Raw genomic sequence first — 21802 nt, 5'->3', positions numbered from 1 at the left:
CAGAGGGTTGAAAGAATGCTACAAGGGTATCTGGGGTATCTGACATGTGGCCATACTGAGAGTGAGGGAGATTTGTAAGGTTTCTGGACAAAGCCAACACAGAGGAAAATGACACCAGATACCTGGGCGAGAAAATGGTAGGAGTGAGGCATAGGTAGCTATAGGGATACAAGTGTAAGTAGAAAAAAGGGAAAAATAAAAGTTTTGCAGAGTGTAGAAGTTTGCATGATATCCCTTGAAAGAGATATAAATGACTTACAAATTTATTACTTAAAAGAGAAGACCAAAAAGTTATACCTTGATTTTTTTCGGAATGAAATTTTTGTTTATATAATACAAAGAAATGGCCATCAAATATTTATCAGGCAAAAATAATATCTCAGTACCAAGTACTGTTTGTAGTGCACATTCTTCAAGGACCTAGTAAAAAGACCTCAAATATTTGTTTCTATAATGGTTCTAATAAGTTCAGTGTATGCTTTAAAAATAGGTGTATGCAGCCTCATAAGCTGGCAGTATGGTCACAGAGGTTACGGTATCTGTCTTCCAGCATTTTCCACTAACTGAACAGGTAAAATGTTACATGCTGATTAGGCAATCAACCTGCAGTGATTTTTTTTTAACTTTTTGAACACATCTGAATGGGAAAATTGATGGTTCATGTTACATACATTTTCCTGTAATTTTTAATCAAATCTTTATATTTTTAAAGGCAAACCAAAAGGTTACAAGTCAGAAAAAATATGCCCCATATTTTATTGAGGTGGATGCAAAGTCTGTCCCTTGATTTATCTCATCTCTCAACAAGCTGTTTCAGAACAACACCTGGTTACAAATAAAGTGAGTTAATTTTTGCTCTCAGCTAAAAGAAAAAAAATACCTGCTGTAATAATGACAATTTTTTGCCCTGGACTCTGATTAGGTGTGTAACAATTGGTTGGGTAGGTTGCATAATACCTGTACATAAGAACTGAAATGTTGGGAAGAGGGCAGAGTATGAGAGAGAACATGGCAAATTCCCCAAAATTTCAAAATATTGCATTAAGTATATAACTTTTACCCTAAGATGCTGTATAAATGGTATCTCACTGCAAAGATAAGCCGGGGTAAAAGAAATATGCCTGTCTGAGGTGTGGAAAGGAGAGATTGTGAGAGGTGGATGTGATTAGAGTGTCAACAGCTGAGGGAGGTGTGGAATGGGATAAGCAATATTTATGAACAAAAGTATAGGGGAAATACATTACATGTGGGGTTGTTGTTTTTTTTTCAGAGTTGCAGAAGACAAAAACAGAATGAGACTGGGAGGAAAAGATTCAGTTGTATTGGATAAGGAAGCTCTGTGGTCCCTGCTGATGCTGATAGCATACAGTAGCTAAGTAAATTAATAGCTTGTTTAAGACAACTATCAAGAAGAAAGGGATTATGGGATGAATGGAACCACTAAGACTAAAGGAAATGTCACAGAGTTCATAGGGGCTGGATGTTGTTGTATGGATATATTTAAATAATTTTCACACAAAACCTAAGAGCTAGACAGTGGAGGCTCATCCAGTTAGATCCTTACAGAATGAATAAAATATGAGACAGTGTACTATCTGATGTGTCATGGCAGTCTTTTTCTATTTTAGGATTTCCAATGTTGCTTCCTCAGAACCCCATAGGCCATAGCATAAGTTAGTAGTAGCACAACAACACATGTCTGAAAGGAAGGTGAAAATTAGGCACCGTTATAGAATCCCCCACCGATACTAATGTTCTCCAGGAAGACACACAGACAAATAACCTGAGTCACAAACATGGACTAAAACCTTTGGGAAGTCATCCACCCTGTTAACTATCATATTGATAACACAGCCGTAAGAGTCGACCCAGTAGCCAGGGACTTGGGGGGTAAATATAGACAGTAATCTAGCTTTTGACCATCATGTAGTAGTGAGAAAATCATTTTACATTGTGCAACTTATAAACAAAGGTATGACATGTAGATCCAAGAAGGTCATTGCTCCACTTTATTCAGCATTCATCAGACCTGACCTATCATTGACTACAATGCCTCCCCCTTTGGAATGTACCTAACCAGGCACATCCAACAACTGGAGTGTCCACAGAGCTTCCTCAATAAAAGAATACAGGGGATAAGTTACATATCCTAGGCATACCAACTCAAATCCCTATCCCTGTATTCTATCCTACAGGCTGTTGAGGGGAGATCTGTGCCTGACAATGAAGGCATTGTCAGACCCCACCTTGCTGGACCTCTTGCATATCTGCAAAACAATCCCAGAATTATTCATTCTAAAGACTTAAATCTTGCCTGTGATATAAATAGGATCCACTGGAGATACAGGTATATATCCCAGAGACTACCCCTTCTCTGGAACAGGCTCCCCTTCCATTTGATACAGAGTTCCTTTCTAACCCAATTCAAGATTTGGGATGCAGAGCTAGGCTTAGAAAAGGCCCTAGCGGTCTTTAACTTAGTACATACCTATGAATGTATGAAATCAAAGAAGATAAAGTCTACCCTGAGAGGGCTTACACTTTTAGGTCCTTCTAAGATAATCTAGTTTTGTTAGGATAAGTCTGAAGTATAAATTATTTATACTTGATTATCTACAGTAATGTCTTACATAACTTTCATTTGGTTGCTACTGGCTTAAAGTGAAAAGTAATACAGTATATAATAAGATATATACCTTTTAATTGGTATTTTATTATTTGTATACCAGGGTCTTGGATTAGTTGGTGTTTTAATGCATTCATTTTCCATTTATTTGCTTAATCCAGTTCAGAGTCATGGGGCGCCAGAGCCTAACTTGGCATTCAGTAAGCACAAAGCAGAAAAGGTAGCCTGGTCAAGGAGTCAGCCCATTGTAGGATATGTGTGTGTGTGTGTGTAGGCATGCACATGTGGATTTGTGCCCCAACTGAATAAATTATCAGAACACACATAGGAGGGGGAAATGGAACCAACAGGCATCACCAAATCGTTTAAGAGTACAGCCTTAACATCTCAAGCCACTTGTCCAATCCTATAGCAGGACACAGACACACACACACACACACACACACACACACACACACACACACACACACACACACACCAAGCTCACCTACAGCTAGTTTGGAATACCACTAATTCACTTCCAGTATATCTTCAAGATGTGGAATTAAATTGAAGCACCCAGCAAAATCCACATGTAAATTGGGAGAATATGCAGATTCTACTCAGGAAGTACCATAACTAAAAACCATAAGGAAGCAGTGTTTACAACTGCAACACTGAGCTTGTCTTAACTGGTACTTAACTTACATTTTTAATGCTATATTATTCAGTGCTTCTGCCTGAGAAAAATAAAATGGTCTTGTATGAGTTTGAGGATATGTCTAACAAGATATCCTAGAGTCAATCAGCCCAAGTAATTAGAGCAGTTCTGTATTCCACAGCTGCAATGACAAAAAATGTGGCAGAATTAATAAGGGAAGAGCTTGTTTTTGACAATGTGGAATAATATATTTTTTCTTTAGTGAATTTTTGCCATTGGCGAAATAGCAAAGAAATAACTATCACCCGAAATATTAAAGTTCTGTGCACTCTTGATACTGAGATTCTAAACTGAAGTGTTTTCTTACCTCATTCTGATTCTGTTCACCCAAATCACACCCCCAAACACACACACACACACACACAAAAAATAAAATATAAAAACTCCCACAATGCACCCTTCCCTAATCTAGAAATCCCTGACTTAACACAGCTGTCTGTGATGCCCTCTGTGTGTTATCGTCATCCTATGATCAAAAAGTTGGTATATTTAATGAAAGGCTGCATGTCGACAACATCAATATAGGGGAATAAGAAGGGATTATCTCCCATATTCACAGGCTTTTCAGTTTTTCTGAATATAGCTTAGACACACTTGGGTTTGACATTTCCATATACATATCATAAAACTCTTAGATCTTGAATTCTAACTTTTATTAAAGAATCTTACTAAATGTGTGTGGTATTTTTTTCTCATCTCAAAGGTCTGACAGAGGTATGAGGCTCCTTCATTAACTTAAGCATTCAGATGACCCCAGTCAAAAGGGGAGCAGTCATGTTAATGCATTTTTGATGGCCGTTTTAATTATGTGCAGTATAATACATACAAACCAAAGAAAGAAGAAAATATTGAAAAAATGCAGTGCCGAAAAATATTATGGTACAAGCCTGAAACAATAGGGTAATCACAGACAGAATTTGAAAAACAAGATGAAGATCAAGGCTCGATTGTAGACACAACCTTTTAAAAAACTGGCATGAAGAAAACTCAGATTTCATGTCGTTATTTCTGAGATGAGCTACCCTGCATACATTAAGACATGAAAAAATGATTGTGGCCTTATGTGTTTAAATAATAGAACAAAAAACTGCACTGTAATGAATGAAAACATTCTACAAATATGCAGACAGTTATACTTTGAAATTAATCTATATTTAATATTTTCACAGATCAGGAAGTGTCCAACACCACTGGCATGAAATCGTTTACTTTGTTGAACATCTGGCTCACAAATTCATAAGGTAAGAAAATTTTATTCTGCACTCTTTGAATCAATAAATATTAAACTAAATGCCAAATGTGTATTATACCTGGTAATGTATTTTTAGACATCTGGGCACTAAAAACCAAGATACATATTTTTTTCATTTTATTTCCTAATCACTCTGCCATATGACCTAATCAAGCAAGAAAGCAAACAAATCCCATTTGCTCAGCCTTTATTGAAGTTTACAGGTCTTGAACTTTTAATGTTCCCTGTATGGGGTGGAGTCTTATGTTTTATGATCCATGTCTCATAGCCTGAGAATTTAAGTCCTTTAGAGAGTTATGCACTTATCCAGCCAACAGAATCTATAAAATTGTGGGGTATAGGGCAATCCGCCAAACAACTTTTAGGCCTGGCATGGTATGTTCAGGAGTAATTCACTCCCAAATTTATCACACAGCAAAGCATATTAAATGTGCAGGTGAATTTTGAAAGATAATTACAAAGAAAACAACATGTATGTATGTGTATTGTGAGGGGTGATGCCAAATGAGGTTATTACATAGATTTAGTCTAAGAGCTCCACACCACAGGCAGTGTAACAAAGCTGTGTAACAGTGTTTGCTGCCCTTGGGGGGGGGGGACCACTGGAATGTTACAATGTACTGACCCTCCCCCATCATAACAATTTGTGACTGAAAAATTACATCACACCAAAGCTCTACTAAATTCCCCAAATACTAACTGTACCAAAGATTTTGACTAGAGCTGGCAAAAGTTTTCATCCCTGGGTAAATATAAAGAATTCATTATCACATCTTCATTCATAATTGCAGTTACTGTTTCCAAATGTCCAAAAAATAAAGTGCAATTAAAAAAAAACTGCACGTACCTGACATTGGATGCTGTGCTCCTCACAGACCTATTACATATTATATTATGGGGAAATACTGTGAATACCATATCTTTGGACTTATTCCTCCAAATCTGCATGTCTAATTCCACTGTTGTCAGGATATCAATTAGGACTCCCTGAAGTGTCTGGAACAAACCTTCACAAGCCTTAGCTAGAGTCCGCAACATGTTCTTTTAAAACTCTGCATAGCTCACATGTCTTAAGTACATGAAGATAGTCTTTCCTTGGAATTCATTGGTTTAATGTTAAAAGTCTGTTTATGCATGTGTTTTGCTGCATGTTTTGTATCTAGCAATACTATCTCTGCCTGTCTTTCCACCTTTCAGTCAATATGTCCATCTCTCTTTCTAGGCTATGTGCGATTTGTTGTTTATCTTTGTGCTATGGACTATAGTTTGGTTCATGACTAAAAAGGTGGAGATATAAGCAGTACTCCCACCTTATCCTGTGGGACAGAGTTTTGAATTTCTCCATACCATTGAAATCTCAGCAGCTGAAACATCAATTTTCATGCTTGCACATGCATTTTTTTAACACTAAGTAACTACTGTACATTAACATTCATGTAATTCTCTACACGTTTTTCAGTATCTTTCATGTCTAGTTTGTGCAAACTTCTGTAACTGTTAATATTTAGTGGTCATATCAATGGTACAAATAAATACAGATGTTAGAACCTGCCATGTTACAGTACCTGTGCATCTGTGACGGTGACATCACTGGTGCTTACACAGCTCTACATGCTACTGTACCTGTGTATCTGTTCTGGCAAACCTGGCTGTGGCATCACTGGAGCATACACAGCTCTACATGCAACAGTACCTGTGTATCTGTTCTGGCAAACCTGGCTGTGGCATCACTGGTGCATACACAGTGCTACATGCGACAATACCCATGAATCTGTTCTGGCAAAACTGACTATGACTTAGCTCGTGCATATACAGCACTACTTGCTACAGTACCCATGTATCTGTTCTGGCAAAACTGACTATGACTTAGCTCGTGCACACATAACTCTAATTTTGAAAATGCAAATTTACTTTTATAAGCTCTGTGCATATATATATATATATATATATATATATATATATATATATATGAAGTATTGCACAGTGCTCAGATGTTTCAAATGCAAGTACTGACCTTGCTCTGTAGAGGCATTAATGTTAACCTGCTACTATAGCCTATTTGATGCAAATATGACACATGGTTGTGTTATTACTAATATGCTGATGTGTCTTTACTAATTTCTGATGTTACACTAGTGTATTATTTTATGATATCAAAAAGCTGAAACACACTATAGACTTTTAGGATGCCAAAAAGGGTTTTGCATAGGTGTGTTGCAGCTACTGCTGCAGTATATCTATACCAAAAATGACAACATTGTAAACATTATATATTAATCCCGTTCTTCTGGAATTTTGCCCTGAACTATGTTCACTTTGTATAATAAATCTAAATGTTGCTGCACCTTGGGTTAAGAAATAAAATTTTGTCTCTAAATGTAGATATACTACAAAATTTGTATCTCTGGGATTTCATAGAGACCTGCGAGAATATTGCAGTATGAGGGTTCCATATTAGAACGTTGTTGTGCTCCAGCAGTGACTTTTTTTTAATTTGAGAATGTTCCTATGCATAATTTAGGATTGTGTGCTTGCAGATTAAGAGGTCTCATTTCATTTAGTTAGGGACATACAGAGAGTGATCATGAATATATTGCATTAATAAATGATGAGCATGAAGCACACAGTCTTGGGACAAACTATTCTGCATTTTTTCCAAGGATGTGAGATCTTCAAATTAGTATACATAAGTAAATAAGTGTAAGTAATGAACTCTTGTACATGTTGGATGCAGGGAGGTTTGTCGGCTTTGCAAAAAATGTTTTTATTTAACATTTTTAACAAGTCATGGCCTAACGACTTCTATCTTTATGCCTGTGAATAGATGAAATGTAGCCTCACAATTTGCAAGGTCCAGACTCATATCCTCTACAGTGTTCTGATTTGTAGTGTCAGACTTCTGTTTTACCTCTGTGGAGATCTAAGTGGGTATACTATATTTTGGTCGGTGGCCATGCCAGTATATCATAATCAGATAATTTTTACTGCATTTCTAAGATTAGATCTGCACTGGCGACACTGGATGACACAATGTCAAAAGGACAGATTTAATTTATCATTGTTCTTACTAAAATGTTATCACCAGGTGGCAAGGAGAAGTAGTGAGGCTCTAAGCAGTACATAAAAAAAGAAAAAAAAACAATATGCAGCAATATAGTCATTAACACATGCAGTCCTGTCATGGTTCAACTTGTAAGCAGAAGACTGTACACCTTTTATTAGTGTACTTCATAGAAACATGCAAGCTAAAATAAAACATGATATTTTAAGGATGACATAATAACAGACAACAGTGGTCTATCTAGTCTTGAAAGCAACAGAAACAAATTTGAAACCCCATGGCAAATCAACACTCTGAGAGAACAGGTCCTAATTTATTACCATTCCCAATGGATTGCTCCTTCATTTTGGAAACCATATGATTAAATACAATTAATCAAAGGCTTTTTTCACAAAACAGAGGATAGGACAGTATCAGCTTGTTGTGGAGAAGGTACATCTGACAGACAAGCACATACTAAGAAAAGTTGTAGGCAGGAAGGTGAAGAAGTTAGAGGAATACAAGACTCAAGGTCCTGAGGGCATACCCTCTGAGATCATAAAGAACCTCTCTGGTATACTTATATGTACCCTGACAGAACTCTCAACCAATCAGTTAGCAGCACTGAGGCTCTGGGGCCACTCAACAAGGAGACAGACATGGGGACCTGAGACAGGAAACTATACACCCATAAGACTGAACTCATCAGCAGGGAACATCATGGAGAAGACACTGACAAAAAGGTTAGTCAGTTTCCTAGAGAAGAAGCAAACTGTAGAATATGTGTCAACATGGGTTTGTAGCAAAAGGCACATGCCAGTCCACCCTAGTTTCTTTTTTTATGAAAACGTTGCTGTAGAACTTAGGTTCATAGGTTCATTTGTGTTTACTAAGTTGATGACCACAAGGGCCTCTTTAAGTCTAGCCATGCATTCCAAATCTATAACAAGCTTGGGTACCCTTGATAAGTGTAAGCAGGGGCTTGGGAGATTAACCATTTACAAACCAGGGCCTGGGAGATGAACCACTTACAGGTTGCCGGTATCCATTAGAGACATAGGAGCTAAGCAAGGGATGAAATTACTGTTCCCCATCCAAGTTACATTTGAATTGGGTTAGGGAGGAATTCTGCTTTGCATGGACGGGGAGCCTGTTCCAGAAATAGGGTACTCTCTGGGATACATACTTGTCTCTCCAGCAAGTCCCATTTATATCACAGGCAAGGTTTAAGTCTTCAGAATGGGTAATTCTGCTGCTGTTTGTTTTGCTGATATGGAGGAGATTCATCAAAGTGGGGTCTGACAATGCCCTGTGTGCCAGGCATAGATTTCCCCTTAACAGCCTGTAGGAGACAGAATACAGGGATAGGGCAGTCTGCGTAGGATATTTTACTTATACCCTGTAATCTTTTAGTGAGGAACCTCTATGGACGTTCCATTTGTTGGATATGCCTAGTTAGGTACATACCAAAGGGGGCATTGTACTCAATGATAGATCTGATTAGTGCTGAATACAGTGGAACAATAACTTCCTTGGACCTATATGCCATACCTTTGTTTATAGGTTGTGCAACATAGAATGACTTCCTCACCACTGTAGCCACTTGATTGTCAAAGGTTAGATTACTATCTATGTGTGTCCCCATGTCCTTGACTACTGGGTCCACTCTAAGGCGTATGTTGTCAAGATGATAGTTACCAGGGGTGGATGACTTCCCAAATGATACTATTATGCATTTCTTGGCATTTAGTAGTCCATGGATCTGACACCAGTTCTGGAAGAAATTTGTGTCAGTGTGGGATTCGATGACAGCTCCTAATGTGCAATCATCTGCAAATGTATTCAGCCAGAGATCATTGACATTGGCCTTAACTTCAGAGAAGTAAATGCCAAAAAGGAATGGTCCAAGGACTGATCCCTGAGGGAATTTTTAAAAGGATATCTACTTCTTGTGTAGACCTCTTATAGGTTCATAGATTAGTAATAGGCTAACTGTCCATGTGGGTCATTTTAAGCCTAGCCAATTACCCCATGTGAGAATCAGACCCTGCACTTTGTGTCTTCAAGGTAAATACCTTAACTATTATGCCAGCCTCTGACAGGCAGGGTTTTATAGCTTAATCTCAGTAACGTTTTTGTGTCTGACTGACTGACAAAGTGATGGAACTTGCGTAGAAAATAAGATAATTAAGAAAGGTAACTGGGTGGCAGAAAACAAAGAGTAGTACTTAGGTGAGTGTTCTTAAAAGAATAAAAAGTGGTTAGTGGGATTCCACAGGAAATGAACACAGAAAAAGTACTCTTTGGCATCTATCACATATCACAGAAGTTGTTTAACCTGTTTGTAGAAGATATTAAGAAAAAATAAATAATGGGGATCTGGAAAAACAAGCACTCAAAGGGGTCTGTGATGATTGGCAGAGTGAAACTGAGAATTGGCATCTAAGGTTTAGTGTAGGGAAGCATAAAGTACTTCACCCTGGCTGTAATAATCCCAACATGGAAAATCATCCAAGAGGAGTGACGCTAAAAAGGCAAGGACTTTTGACTAAGATCTTAGTGTGATAGTAACAGCAGAAATGTACCACCAAGTACAAATCGAGAAACTTAGTGCCACTAAAATGTTGAACTGCATTCTTTCTTAGGGTATGGGGTCTTAAACTCCTGATCTACAGGAACACATTTCACCCCAACACAATATATCAAGTAATGAGAAAAGCAGGGGAAAAAACATAACCTTAATGATGTAGCTGTTAAAATGGTGCTCCAAAAGGTGTAGGTTTGGGTCTTACTTGAAATATGCACTTTATTGTTCTGCTTATGGACTTTAACCATGATCACCCCCCAAACCTTCCAAATGATATAGCATTTCATTTGAGTTCTGGTTCAGGAAGCATTTTGACAGACCTTTTCCACACCCTTTTTCTCTTATTACTTAATGTATCATGTTGGGGGGAATGCTGTTCTACATATTCTCTATACTGAGCCTTCACCTTTGATGATTTTTCATCAAAGGTGAAGGCTCAGTATATAGAATATGTAGAACAGCATTCCCCCCAACATGATACATTAAGTAATAAGAGAAAAAGGGCGTGGTGACCAGCCCACTTGCCCATTCAAAATAAATAAGTAACATGCATGCTTGCAGTCCCTTAGTTCTTATTTGTCTGTATAAACAGTAAACCTAAATGTAAACCTTAAATCTATGCCTTGCCTGGACTTTAGCTCTCACCTTGCTTACTTCAGTACATTTTACAGTAAGGCATTTGATCACCTGGCCTTTCATTCCATGTGACTGTCTGCCAAACAAATTTGACCAATCTGCTGCAATGAAATGACTTTCAGTAACATTGCCTTTGGGCAGCTTTGTTCCACCCAGTGACAGACAGACAAATGAGTTAAAAAAAAAAGGATGACAGAAGAGGAATTTATAAAAGGTGACCATCAGTAGATGGGGATGAAGGGTGGGATGAAGTCTGCTGTCATGCTAAGTGCTAAATGAACTCTACCAGTTAGATCATATAATTGCTTTGGAGCTCCTTATGCCATTTTCCTTATATAATAAAAGCACTTTGTTGCTGGCTGTGGCTGGGTGCTGCTGTTTTGAATATTGTTAAATTTATATTTGCAAGAATATTGAAGCAGGATGCCAGTAGGAGCAGCAGTGACTCATTGGGCTTGAAGATAAGTGAATCCAATGGATCACATGGTTATGCACATGCTGGAGCATGCAACCTCAAACAATGTGGAAAACAGGCTACACAAAAGTACGATTTAGAGTATGATTGCAAAGATGAAACATGTGGACTCCATGCTGACAATTCACGGTCCTCACATTTTATAGTGTCAAGCTGAAGTGCAAGAAAATAATTCTGACATTATGACCCTGCGAGCTTAACTAGAGGATCAAGAGAATCTCCAGCAGCACAGTGTTGAACTAATGGAGAGCATTAGAGGCTGCAGGCTTAATCTCTATTTTTAAATCTTTGCCAAACACTTTGGGGCTACATTTTTAAGAATCCTTTCCAGATAGAAAGAGTGCATCTTGCAATGCAATCTGCTAGACCAGGAGACCCCCTAACAAAGGTGAGTGTCATTTAGGAAGTTTATTTACAGGGACAAGGAAACTAAATATAGGATTGCAAAGAAAGAGTGGCTTTTTCCTATGTGGGTCAGCTTGTAACTTTATTTCAACACCCTGTCCCTGTTACACTGAAAAAAATCATAGCTTTCTCTAAGGTCCAGACACTGTGCTATCAGTATCCAACTTTATTGCCCATGCAGCTGCTTATTAAGTGGGAGAATGACTACATATTATTTGCCACCTGTGACTTGGCCAAGTCATTATTAAAAATGTGCTTCTGATGGAAAAGGTGGTAAACAAAGCTGGGGTGACATGAAGTACACAGAGTGAATCATCTGGTACTGCAGATCATTCTAGGCCATGCACACAACTAGGGAAGTACAAATTCATACCCGTACAGGATTACTAGCCTAACACCAGAATGGGAGGAAAGCAATCAAACCTCTCAGAGCCTCTGAGCTAGCACCATAAATCATTGTCTTAGCAATTATTGCAAGTATTGATCACTAGCTGATATGAATGCTGTGGTAACAACAAAGTCATGAAGTGCATCTGTTGGTGTCTAAAGGAAATCTACACCATACATCAACTATAAAATCAAATATTTTAAGCATCCAAAAGTATGTGGTCAGGGCACTAGAAAAAGAAACACACCTGAAGTATGTTTTTGGAACAAGTGTGTAATTATAGTGACCTAACATAGCTGTAACCAGGATCTTAAGTTTTTGTTTTATGTCTGGCACATGCAGTGTCTTCCATTTTAACTGATCAGACCTCACAGGAATGTGCAATCTCAACCACTGCTTTTGCTTTAGTTAAACTTTACAGTTCATAGGTTAGAACTAGGCAATCAGTCTGCAGACCATTACAAGCCAAGCTATAAAACCTTTTTAAAAGTTCCCTTCTACCCTCAAGGAGGACAAAATAAGACTGACAAGAGGAGAACCTGAGACTGCCCATCCAATTATCTATGTTTACTTTGAAGATGGCAAGGGTGCTACTCTGCTTGACATGTAGAAGTTTATTCCACAAGTGAGGGATACAGTGGGATATTAATTTATGATTTCAATATGTTTCATTTATCTGCTGATGAAGGTTTAGTTCCTTTAACTGGGTTTTTGAGGTACCATTCATTCTGCGAAGGAATAGGAGGTCAAAAAGTGTTATTTATTTCATGGCTCGAATGGCTAGACACAGATCTCCTTGGAGACCGAGTACAATGAGAGGGCTGTACGTCTGTCCTGATAACTAAAATTTTTGATGCCATTGAACTTTTTAGTAATGACTCTCTTATAATACATGCCAAAATGTGCATTATATTCATTAATAAGATTACTGAGATATGAATAAAGGGGAATTAAGACTTCTTTGGCTCTAGTGGAGATATCATTGGAAATTAGATGAGCCAGACAGAAGGCATTTCAAACTATTGCAGAGAAGCAATGGCCAAATGATAAGGAATTATCAGAAAGAGTGCCTAGACCCTTACAACAGCATCAAATTTGAGGGGTGTGTTACCTATATGGTATGTGAAAATGTTTTGCTTACCAAAATGAACTATGCTACATTTCTTACATTCATTTTGAGAACATTGTCCCTGCACCAATGGTTAACATGGTCTAAACCATGCTGGGGCAATTAGAGGATGGAATAACACTGAATTTACAGTCATCTACAAACTAAGATAACCATAGGCCAGGAGTGTTGTCCTAAAGGTCTGAGAAATAGATGCCAAATAGCAGAAGGTCCATCACTGAGCAATGTGATAGACCACTGGAAACTTTTTAGGCTTTCAGACGTTGTACATGCAATTGTAATAACATGGGTCCTGCCAGACAACCAGTCAGCTGTCCAGCATACATTCTTAGCATTTATATACACATTAACAATTCTGTTAAAATTACCTGCATAGGGAATAGTATAAAAGGCAATGGCCTGTTCCAGATATGTTGTGTGCACTGCGTAAGTGCTGTCCATTGCTTTCATTTTTTTTTCACAGAAATTAACAAGTTTAAAGAGAGAGGGACATCCTTTGACAAAGCTACAGACTTCTATCTACAGAATATTTTAGAAAATTCTAAAGGGGAGAGCTGGTTACAAGAACAGAGAATAGTGAATTCAAGTGGATTAATCTGCTGCATTCAGACAAATATCCTGAACTGAATGGGTTTAATAGTATTAAACCTATGCTAAAAGTAAGTCAGCAAAGGAAATTAGGGCTAACCAATGATATTTTACATTTTGATCATTTGATTTTTTTTAACATTTGTATTTAAGATAATTTTTATATGATTGTTATGTTCACCCTCATTTAACTTGAATAAACTTTTATTTTGAAAGTGTGCTGGTTTTATTCATTTGTAATAAATTGATATTTCATGATTTCTTGAGACATTGTTTTTTGTGATTTATTGCCTTATTTGGTGTTGATGAGACTTGACTTTACCTGCTGCAGTTTTTTGCATTTTGTGTCGTACTATTGCATAAATTCTAGAAATGTTCTGTTGTAAAGCCCTTGTGGGGTATGGCAGGCAGAGTGTCAAACAAGGTTTAGAGAGGGGAACATTTGATGCAGTAAACTTCTGGTCGCCTTTTTGAGGTGACATTTTTTACTGGAATACAGACTGTTAAAAAATATGGATTTTGCAAATAGCATTTTTTGTATGTGCTGTGGCTGTGCCACAGAATGCTACTCATTAGCCTACAACTTGGAATGTTAACCACCCCTTGAAAGAGCTGTGCAGAATGCCTTAGTTATTTTTATATGTAGCTAGACATCATGTAATAACAGAAACTGTAGAGTTTCACGTAATCTTGCGCATTGCTTGTTATTGTCTGTATCCCATCTAGAAGAACAGGATTGAAAAGTTAAGGTACAAATGTATTTTACTGTACTTTGTTATACCCATAGGCTTCTTCTATACAAGATGATGCTGTTGTATTTCTAATTTTACATTTCTCATGCTGTATTTTTCAAACTGGAAGGTGAATTGTGATTGCAGTTATAATGAGGAAAGAAGAAATCATTAGGCTCCCTAATCCTTCAAAATTTTTAGAAATTAAAATGTTTTCTTTTTAAGTTTAAAAACTGTTATTTTGTATTTCAAGTACTCACATTTTAAACCAAGTTAAGTGGTATACAATTCTGCACTACGGAAAGAGCAACTTCAACTTGCGTATTTATGAAAATCATTCAACAGGGGATGGGGGCAGGTTAACTTGCTAATGCCTGAATTTGGTGATGTTCTGCCTTACAGTTTATATACTTACCTACACTACGCAGAGTAAAGATGGCAGCATGCTTCAAACTACTCCCAGCAAAATGATTTAATACAGTGTAAACTACAAGCAATCTTTCTATCTCATCCATGTAGCTGATGCTTTTTTATTTAATAACCTTTACTGAATTATCACTTGTGACATAGGCACATTTACAGTTATATAAAAGTAATCAAACTGCATTAACAAATTAAAATTAACAAACATTTATGCTTCACATATATTGCTATATATCATATAACATAAGCAACATTAGATAAATTATTAAATTCCTGCCCCTTTTTTAAAACAAGAAACATCTTTATTAAACCATCATTTATGACATAAGCTAAACAGGGTGCTGGCGGAAATTGGGCTACTGTTGGCCCAAGGAGGAGAAGAGGGGGAAGGCATGGCCGAATGCAGGAAGAGAGGAGAAAGGCTAGGACTGTGGTAGTGAGGGTCGGAACTTTGAATGTTGGCAGTATGACTGGTATAGGGAGAGAGCTAGCTGGTATGATGGACAGAAGGAAGGTTGGTATATTGTGTGTAAAAGAGAGCAGATAGGTTCATAGGTTGGTACTGAGCTATCTGCCCGAAGGCATATATTAGCCCAGCCACGTTGTGCGGTATTCACCGCCCCTTTAGTAGTTCCCTAGACCCTTGTACTAGCAGCTAGTACCCTTGGCCCCCTATCTAGTAGTGCTGTTGGTGTGATCCCCGGTGTGAACTTTCTGTTACCCATCCACTCATCAAGGTTCCTCTTGAAGAGTGATAGTGAGGGGCTCTGTCTTATGTAGATCGGGACCCTGTTCCATAGTACGGGAAGTCTCTGCGAAGGAGATCTATCCCTCCAGCATGTTCTATTCATTGTTGTGTTGAGGTTTATATCCCTAGAGTGTGTAGCTCGAGTAGATTTGGTTTTGCTAAGATGGAGCATGTTCAACAATTCTGGGTTGGGCATGGCTCTGTACGTTAGACAGAGATCGCCTCTGAGAAAGCGGTATGCAACAGAGAACAGTCTTAGCTTTTTCAATCGTGCTGCATAGGGCAACTGTTTGAGGCCAGTAATTCTCTTGGTTAGGTACCTCTGTGGTCTCTCCAGCTGCTGGAGATATCTAGCCAGGTACATTCCAATTGGTGCATTGTACTCAATAATGGGTCTGATGAGGGAAGAGTAGAGGGGCACCATTACATCCTTAGATCTTGATGCGAACCCTTTCATGATCAGATGGGTCACATAGAAGGATTTTCTAACCACTTTGGCAACATGGTTATCAAAGGAAAGCTGGCTATCTACTTGGGTTCCTAGATCCCTTATTTCTTCTTCAGATTTCAGGGGATTACCTCCTATGTTGTAGTTTGCGGGTACTCTGTTTTTTCTAAAGGGGATTACTACGCATTTTTTTGCATTTAGCTTGAGACCATGGCTTTGACACCACGCATCAGTCTCATTTAGGCCCTTCTGAAGGATCTCCATGTTGGCCGGAGACTCTATTATAGCACCCAGTTTGCAGTCATCCACAAGCGTAGTCAGCCACAGCCCTTCCGTGCTTGCCTGTACTTCCGAGAAGTATATGCCAAACAAGAGGGGTCCCAGGACAGAGCCCTGAGGCACACCACTCGTTACTGGTCTGGATTCAGACATAGATCCCGCTACTCTTACTTTATGGGATCTGTATGAGAGCCAGTTTGCGATCCATCTTGTGACGTAAGGGTTTATGCCCAGGCTGGTGAGCTTATCAATAATACCCGAATGGGGAATGGTGTCAAATGCTATAGCAAGGTCAAGGTAAGCTGTGTGTACCTCCTTTCCCTTATCTATAGCCTGAGTAACTGTCTCAAAGAAATCCACCAGGTTCAGGAGGCATGATCTGCCATTGACGAAGCCGAACTGTATGGGGTCCAGCGACTGGAGGTTCCAAATCTCTCCATTTATGAGTTCCATAATGATTCGCTCTATAGCCTTACAGATCAGACTGGTCAGGCTTATTGGTCAATAGTTCCCAGGGTCAGTTGTGGCCCCACCCTTGTGTAGCAGGACCACCGTTGCCGTGCGCCATTCTCTGGGCACATATCCCGTGGAGAGGCTGAGACTGAGATGGAAGGGGAGTAAGGCTAAGTGTATCGGAGGTGGGTTCAAATTGTTTTATTATGGTGTGGATGGGAGGAGAAATGGAGTAGGAGTTATCCTGAAGGAACAGTATGCTAAGAGTGTTTTAGAGGTGAAGAGAGTGTCGGATAGAGTGATGTTTATGAAGCAGGAAATCGATGGTGTAATGATAAATGTTGTTAGTGCATATGTTCCACAAGTTGGGTGTGAAAGAAACATTTGGAGTGAGTTGGATGAAGTGGTGATGACTGTACCCAATGGTGAGAGAGTGGTGATTGGAGCAGATTTCAATGGGCATGTTGGTGAAGGGAACAGAGGGAATGAGGAAGTGATGGGTAGGTATAGTGTTAAGCAAAGGAATGTAGAAGGTCAGATGGTAGTGGATTTTGCGAAAAGGATGGACATGGCTGTGGTGAATACATATTTTTACAAGAGGGAGGAGCTTAGGGTGGCATACAAGAGTGGAGGAAGATGCACACAGGTGGATTATATCTTATATAGGAGGGCCAGTTTGAAGGAGATTGGAGACTGTAAAGTGGTGACCGGGGAAAGTGTAGTTAGGCAGCATAGGATGGTGGTTTGTAGGATGACGTTGGTGATCAAGAAGAGGAGGAGGAGTGTAAGGGCAGCACCAAGGATCAAATGGTGGCAATTGAAAAGGGGTAATTATGAGGTGGAGTTCAGGGAAGAGTTAAGACAGGCACTGGGTGGCAGTGAAGAGTTACCAAATAGCTGGGTAACTACAGCAGAGCTAGTAAGGGAGACGGCTAGAAAGGTGCTTGGTATGACATCTGGACAGGGGAAGGACGACAAGGTGACATGGTGGGTGGAATGAGGAAGCGCAGGAGAGTATACAGAGAAAGAGGTTGGCAAAGAAGAAGTGGGACTGTCAGAGAGATGAAGAAAGTAGACAGGAGTATAAGGAGATGAGGTCCATGGCAAAGACAGAGGTGGCGAAGGCTAATGGTAAGGCATATGAACAGTTATATGAAAGGTTGGACACTAAGGAGGGAGAAAAGGACCTGTACCGATTGGCTAGACAGAGAGACCGAGCTAGGAAAGATGTGCAACAGGTAAAGGTGATAAAGGATAATGAGGGAAACATACTCACAAGCGAGGAGAGTGTGTTGAGCAGATTCAAAGAGTACTTTGAGGGGTTGATGAATGAAGAGAATGAGAGGGAGAGAAGTGCAATGGATTAGCAAGGAGGAAGTAAGGATAACTATGAAGTATGGAGGTGTTTAGGTGAAATGGCCGTGGAGTTTCTAACCAGATTGTTTAATGTAATCTTGGAAAAGTGTTTTGGTACCAATTTTTAAGAATAAGGGTGATGTGCAGAGCTGTAGTAACTACAGAGGGATTAAATTCATCAGTCACAGCATGAAGCTATGGGAAAGAGTAGTGGAAGCCAGGTTAAGAAGGGATGTGATGATTAGTGATCAGCAGTATGGTTTCATGCCGGGAAAGAGCACTACAAATGCGATGTTTGCTCTGACAGTGTTGATGGAAAAATACAGAGAAGGTCAGAAGGAGTTGCATTTTGTTTTTGTAGACTTAGAGAAAGCATATGACAGAGTGCCTAGAGAGGAGTTGTGGTATTGTCTGAGGAAGTCGGGAGTGTCAGAGAAGTATGTAAGAGTGGTACAGGATATGTACGATTGTAGTGTGACAGCGGTGAGGTCTGCGGTGAGAGTGACGGATGCGTTTAAGGTGGAGGTGGGATTACATCAAGGATCAGCTCTGAGCCCTTTCTTATTTGCAATGGTGATGGACAGGTTGACAGACGATATCAGACAGGAGACCCCATAGACTATTATGTTTGCAGATGACATTGTGATCTGTAGTGAGAGTAGGGAACAGGTGGAGGAGACCTTGGAGAGATGGAGATATGCTCTAGAGAGAAGAGGAATGAAGGTCAGCAGGACTAAGACAGAATATATGTGTGTGAATGAGAGGGAGGATACAGGAATGGTGAGGATGCAAGGAGTAGAGGTGGCGAAGGTGGAGGAGTTTAAATACTTGGGATCAATAGTTCAGAGTAATGATAAGTGTGGAAGAGAGATGAAGAAGAGAGTACAGGCAGGATGGAGTGGGTGGAGAAGAGTGTCAGGAGTGATTTATGACAGACGAGTACCAGTAAGCATGAAAGGGAAGGTCTACAAGAGGGTAGTGAGACCAGCTATGTTATATGGGTTGGAGACAGTGGCATTGACAAAAAGGCAGGATTTTGAGTTGGATGTGGCAGAGTTAAAGATGTTAAGATTTGCATTGTCAGGTTGGAAGGTTTGGAGACAAAGCCAGAGAGGCAAGATTACGTTGGTTTGGACATGTGCTGAGGAGAGATGCTGAGTATACTGGGAAAAAGATGCTAAGGATGAAGCTACCAGGTAACAGGAAAAGAGGAAGGCCTAAGATAAGGTTTATGGATGTGGTTAGAGAGGACATGCAGGTGGTTGGTGTGACAGAGCAAGATGAAGAGGACAGGAAGAAATGGAAACAAATGATCCGGTGTGGTGACCCCTGACGGGAACAGCCAAAAGAAGATGATGATGACTTATGACATAAGCAATCATACATTTATATAACCACACCAACACAATCCTAGTTGCAAGCATTTTACATCACAAACCATACTGACACACTCCTAGTTGTAAACATTATATATCACTTATAATCCACCCAATCGTTTTCAGTCAAATCGTATCCTGTTTGCTTTTTTTTTTGTTTTTCTGACCACAGCTGGAAATAATTACTATAGGCAGCTGCACATCTGCTGGATAGAGTGATTTAGGGGAATATTTAATGAAAAACAAATAAGAACAGTTGTGCCAGCCTAAGAACTTAACAGAAGATGTTGAAAAAAACTATAAGAATTCCACAAATGAAAGTCACAGGACTGTATCACTTTACAGTTTTTTGAGGTAGTATAATTTACTTATTAAGGGGCATTGAAATAAGTTGCATATCTTCACCATATCAAATGCTGTCATGCAAACATGTTTTTCACTCAGTACCACCTCGGTACAATGTGTAGTAAATTTGACTTTTAGTCTGGTTGTTTCCTTGAGAACTCACAATATGCTTCTGCAGACTGAGAGAATCAAACTCATGTAAATAAATGTATCTGTTTTGCTGCTGCCAGCTAATCTAATTGGATTTTTTCTGCCATATAGTGCATCATATCTACCTAAAGGGAGCATTGCAAATATTCTGAGTAAGGTATTCATATACACCCAGTTCAGGAATACCTTTCTCTATAGTTTGATCAATGGTGAACATTATGAAACTTCTGTCCTATCTGATGTATTTTTATTTAAGGATAGGTTGCACAGATTTAAGAGTAGATGTTGATCAGAACCAGCAATCTGGCTACAAGTCCAGATGATGCGCTTATACATAAATTGTAACACCACCAAACAGAGATTTCAGAGGTAAGGAAATTAAAATAAAGGCAGCTCAACAGGGATGAAAACATCGTCTTAGAAAATATGTAGGCTGAAGCTGTTGGTAGTATTTAAGTTAATAGAGAAGGGCCTTTGGTGCTGCGGTAACGTTGTTGCCTCAAAGTAAGACGCTGTCCGGTACAATTCTCAGCTAGAGCATCTTCTGCGTGGAGACATGCATGAATGGGCTTACCTTCGTTGAATGTTGTGCGTCAGGCCTGGCAAGCTGGTACATAAAAATCAACTGCCAATCATTAGCGGACCAGAGTTCCGCTGTGGCGACCCCTAACCGGGAAAAGCCGAAAGACACAAACAAACAAAGAGAAGGGCCTTTGGAAATAATATTTTGTTGTAAAAAATACATCTGTAGCTCTGTCTAGAGAAATTAATTACTGGTGGCACTGTGGTTTTGTGATTAGCATTGGTGGTTAGCACTGCTGTCTCACAATGCTTGGTTATTCTGTTTAGATCTTGCTTAGCTGCTTTTTATGTTGAATCTGCGTATCATCCTTGTACCCTTGTGGGGTTTTGTCAAGTGGTCTGCTTTTCTCATACATTTTAAAATGATCCACGGGTAAACAGATGATCTTCCATATTGCCTGTGGAAAGACATGCCATGAATGAATAAGCATGCGTGAGTTTATGTGTCCTGCATTTGGACTAGCAACTCATCTAGGATTAGTTTCTCTGTTTTGTATCCACTGATTACTGGGATAGGCTGCAGTTCTCCATGACCATGAAATGAATTAAGTAGGTAACCAGAAATCTAATGAATCTAACACACAAGGAGATTATTTATAATGATTTATAATAAGGGACTTGGGATGCATGGAATATTGGGGTTACTGTGAGGGCAGATTGCAAAAGATCTGCTCACACTAAGTGACCACTTATTTCCTGGCATGAATGATGTAATTAATTTTAGATCTTGTTTTTTAAAATAAAGAGATTCCAGAAAATGATATATTTTGATGTCATTTGTTTATTTGGATTTGTTTATTTTAAATGATGCTATAATAAGGCCATGTGACCTTTTTAAGTATAAAATGTGTGTGGAAGCATACTTCAGTTATTCTGATAAGCACTCAATCAATAACATTTTCTTGTGGTCGATTAGTGGTGTTTTTTGGTTTTAAAATTAAAAACCGTTTGGGGGCAATGAAAATAAGAGGGACAATTTATATCTCTGAAGGGACAGATGACCAAATTCAGTTTTCTAAAAATATTTCTGGCATCCCAACTACAGATGGGCGGAGCTCTACCATACCCAACAGAGATGGAAGGAC

The 21802-nt window shown here is 39.0% G+C and overlaps 1 protein-coding gene across 1 annotated transcript in view; it reads left to right on the top strand.

Moving 5' to 3' along the window:
• Nucleotides 1-21802, top strand: part of ANTXR1 (ANTXR cell adhesion molecule 1) — a 1493128-nt gene that overhangs the window by 211260 nt on the left and 1260066 nt on the right. The window contains exon 2 of the mRNA XM_044083028.1: nt 4496-4567. Coding sequence (XP_043938963.1) covers nt 4496-4567 — 72 coding nt within the window. The remainder of the gene's footprint in view (nt 1-4495; nt 4568-21802) is intronic.

This window comes from Protopterus annectens, chromosome 9.part0 (genome assembly GCF_019279795.1).
Source record: "Protopterus annectens isolate FY-2018-M chromosome 9.part0, PAN1.0, whole genome shotgun sequence".
In the NCBI taxonomy this organism is placed as follows: Eukaryota; Metazoa; Chordata; order Ceratodontiformes; family Protopteridae; genus Protopterus; species Protopterus annectens.
Note: the sequence above shows the minus strand (reverse complement) of the source record. Positions and strands in the feature narration are given on the sequence as shown.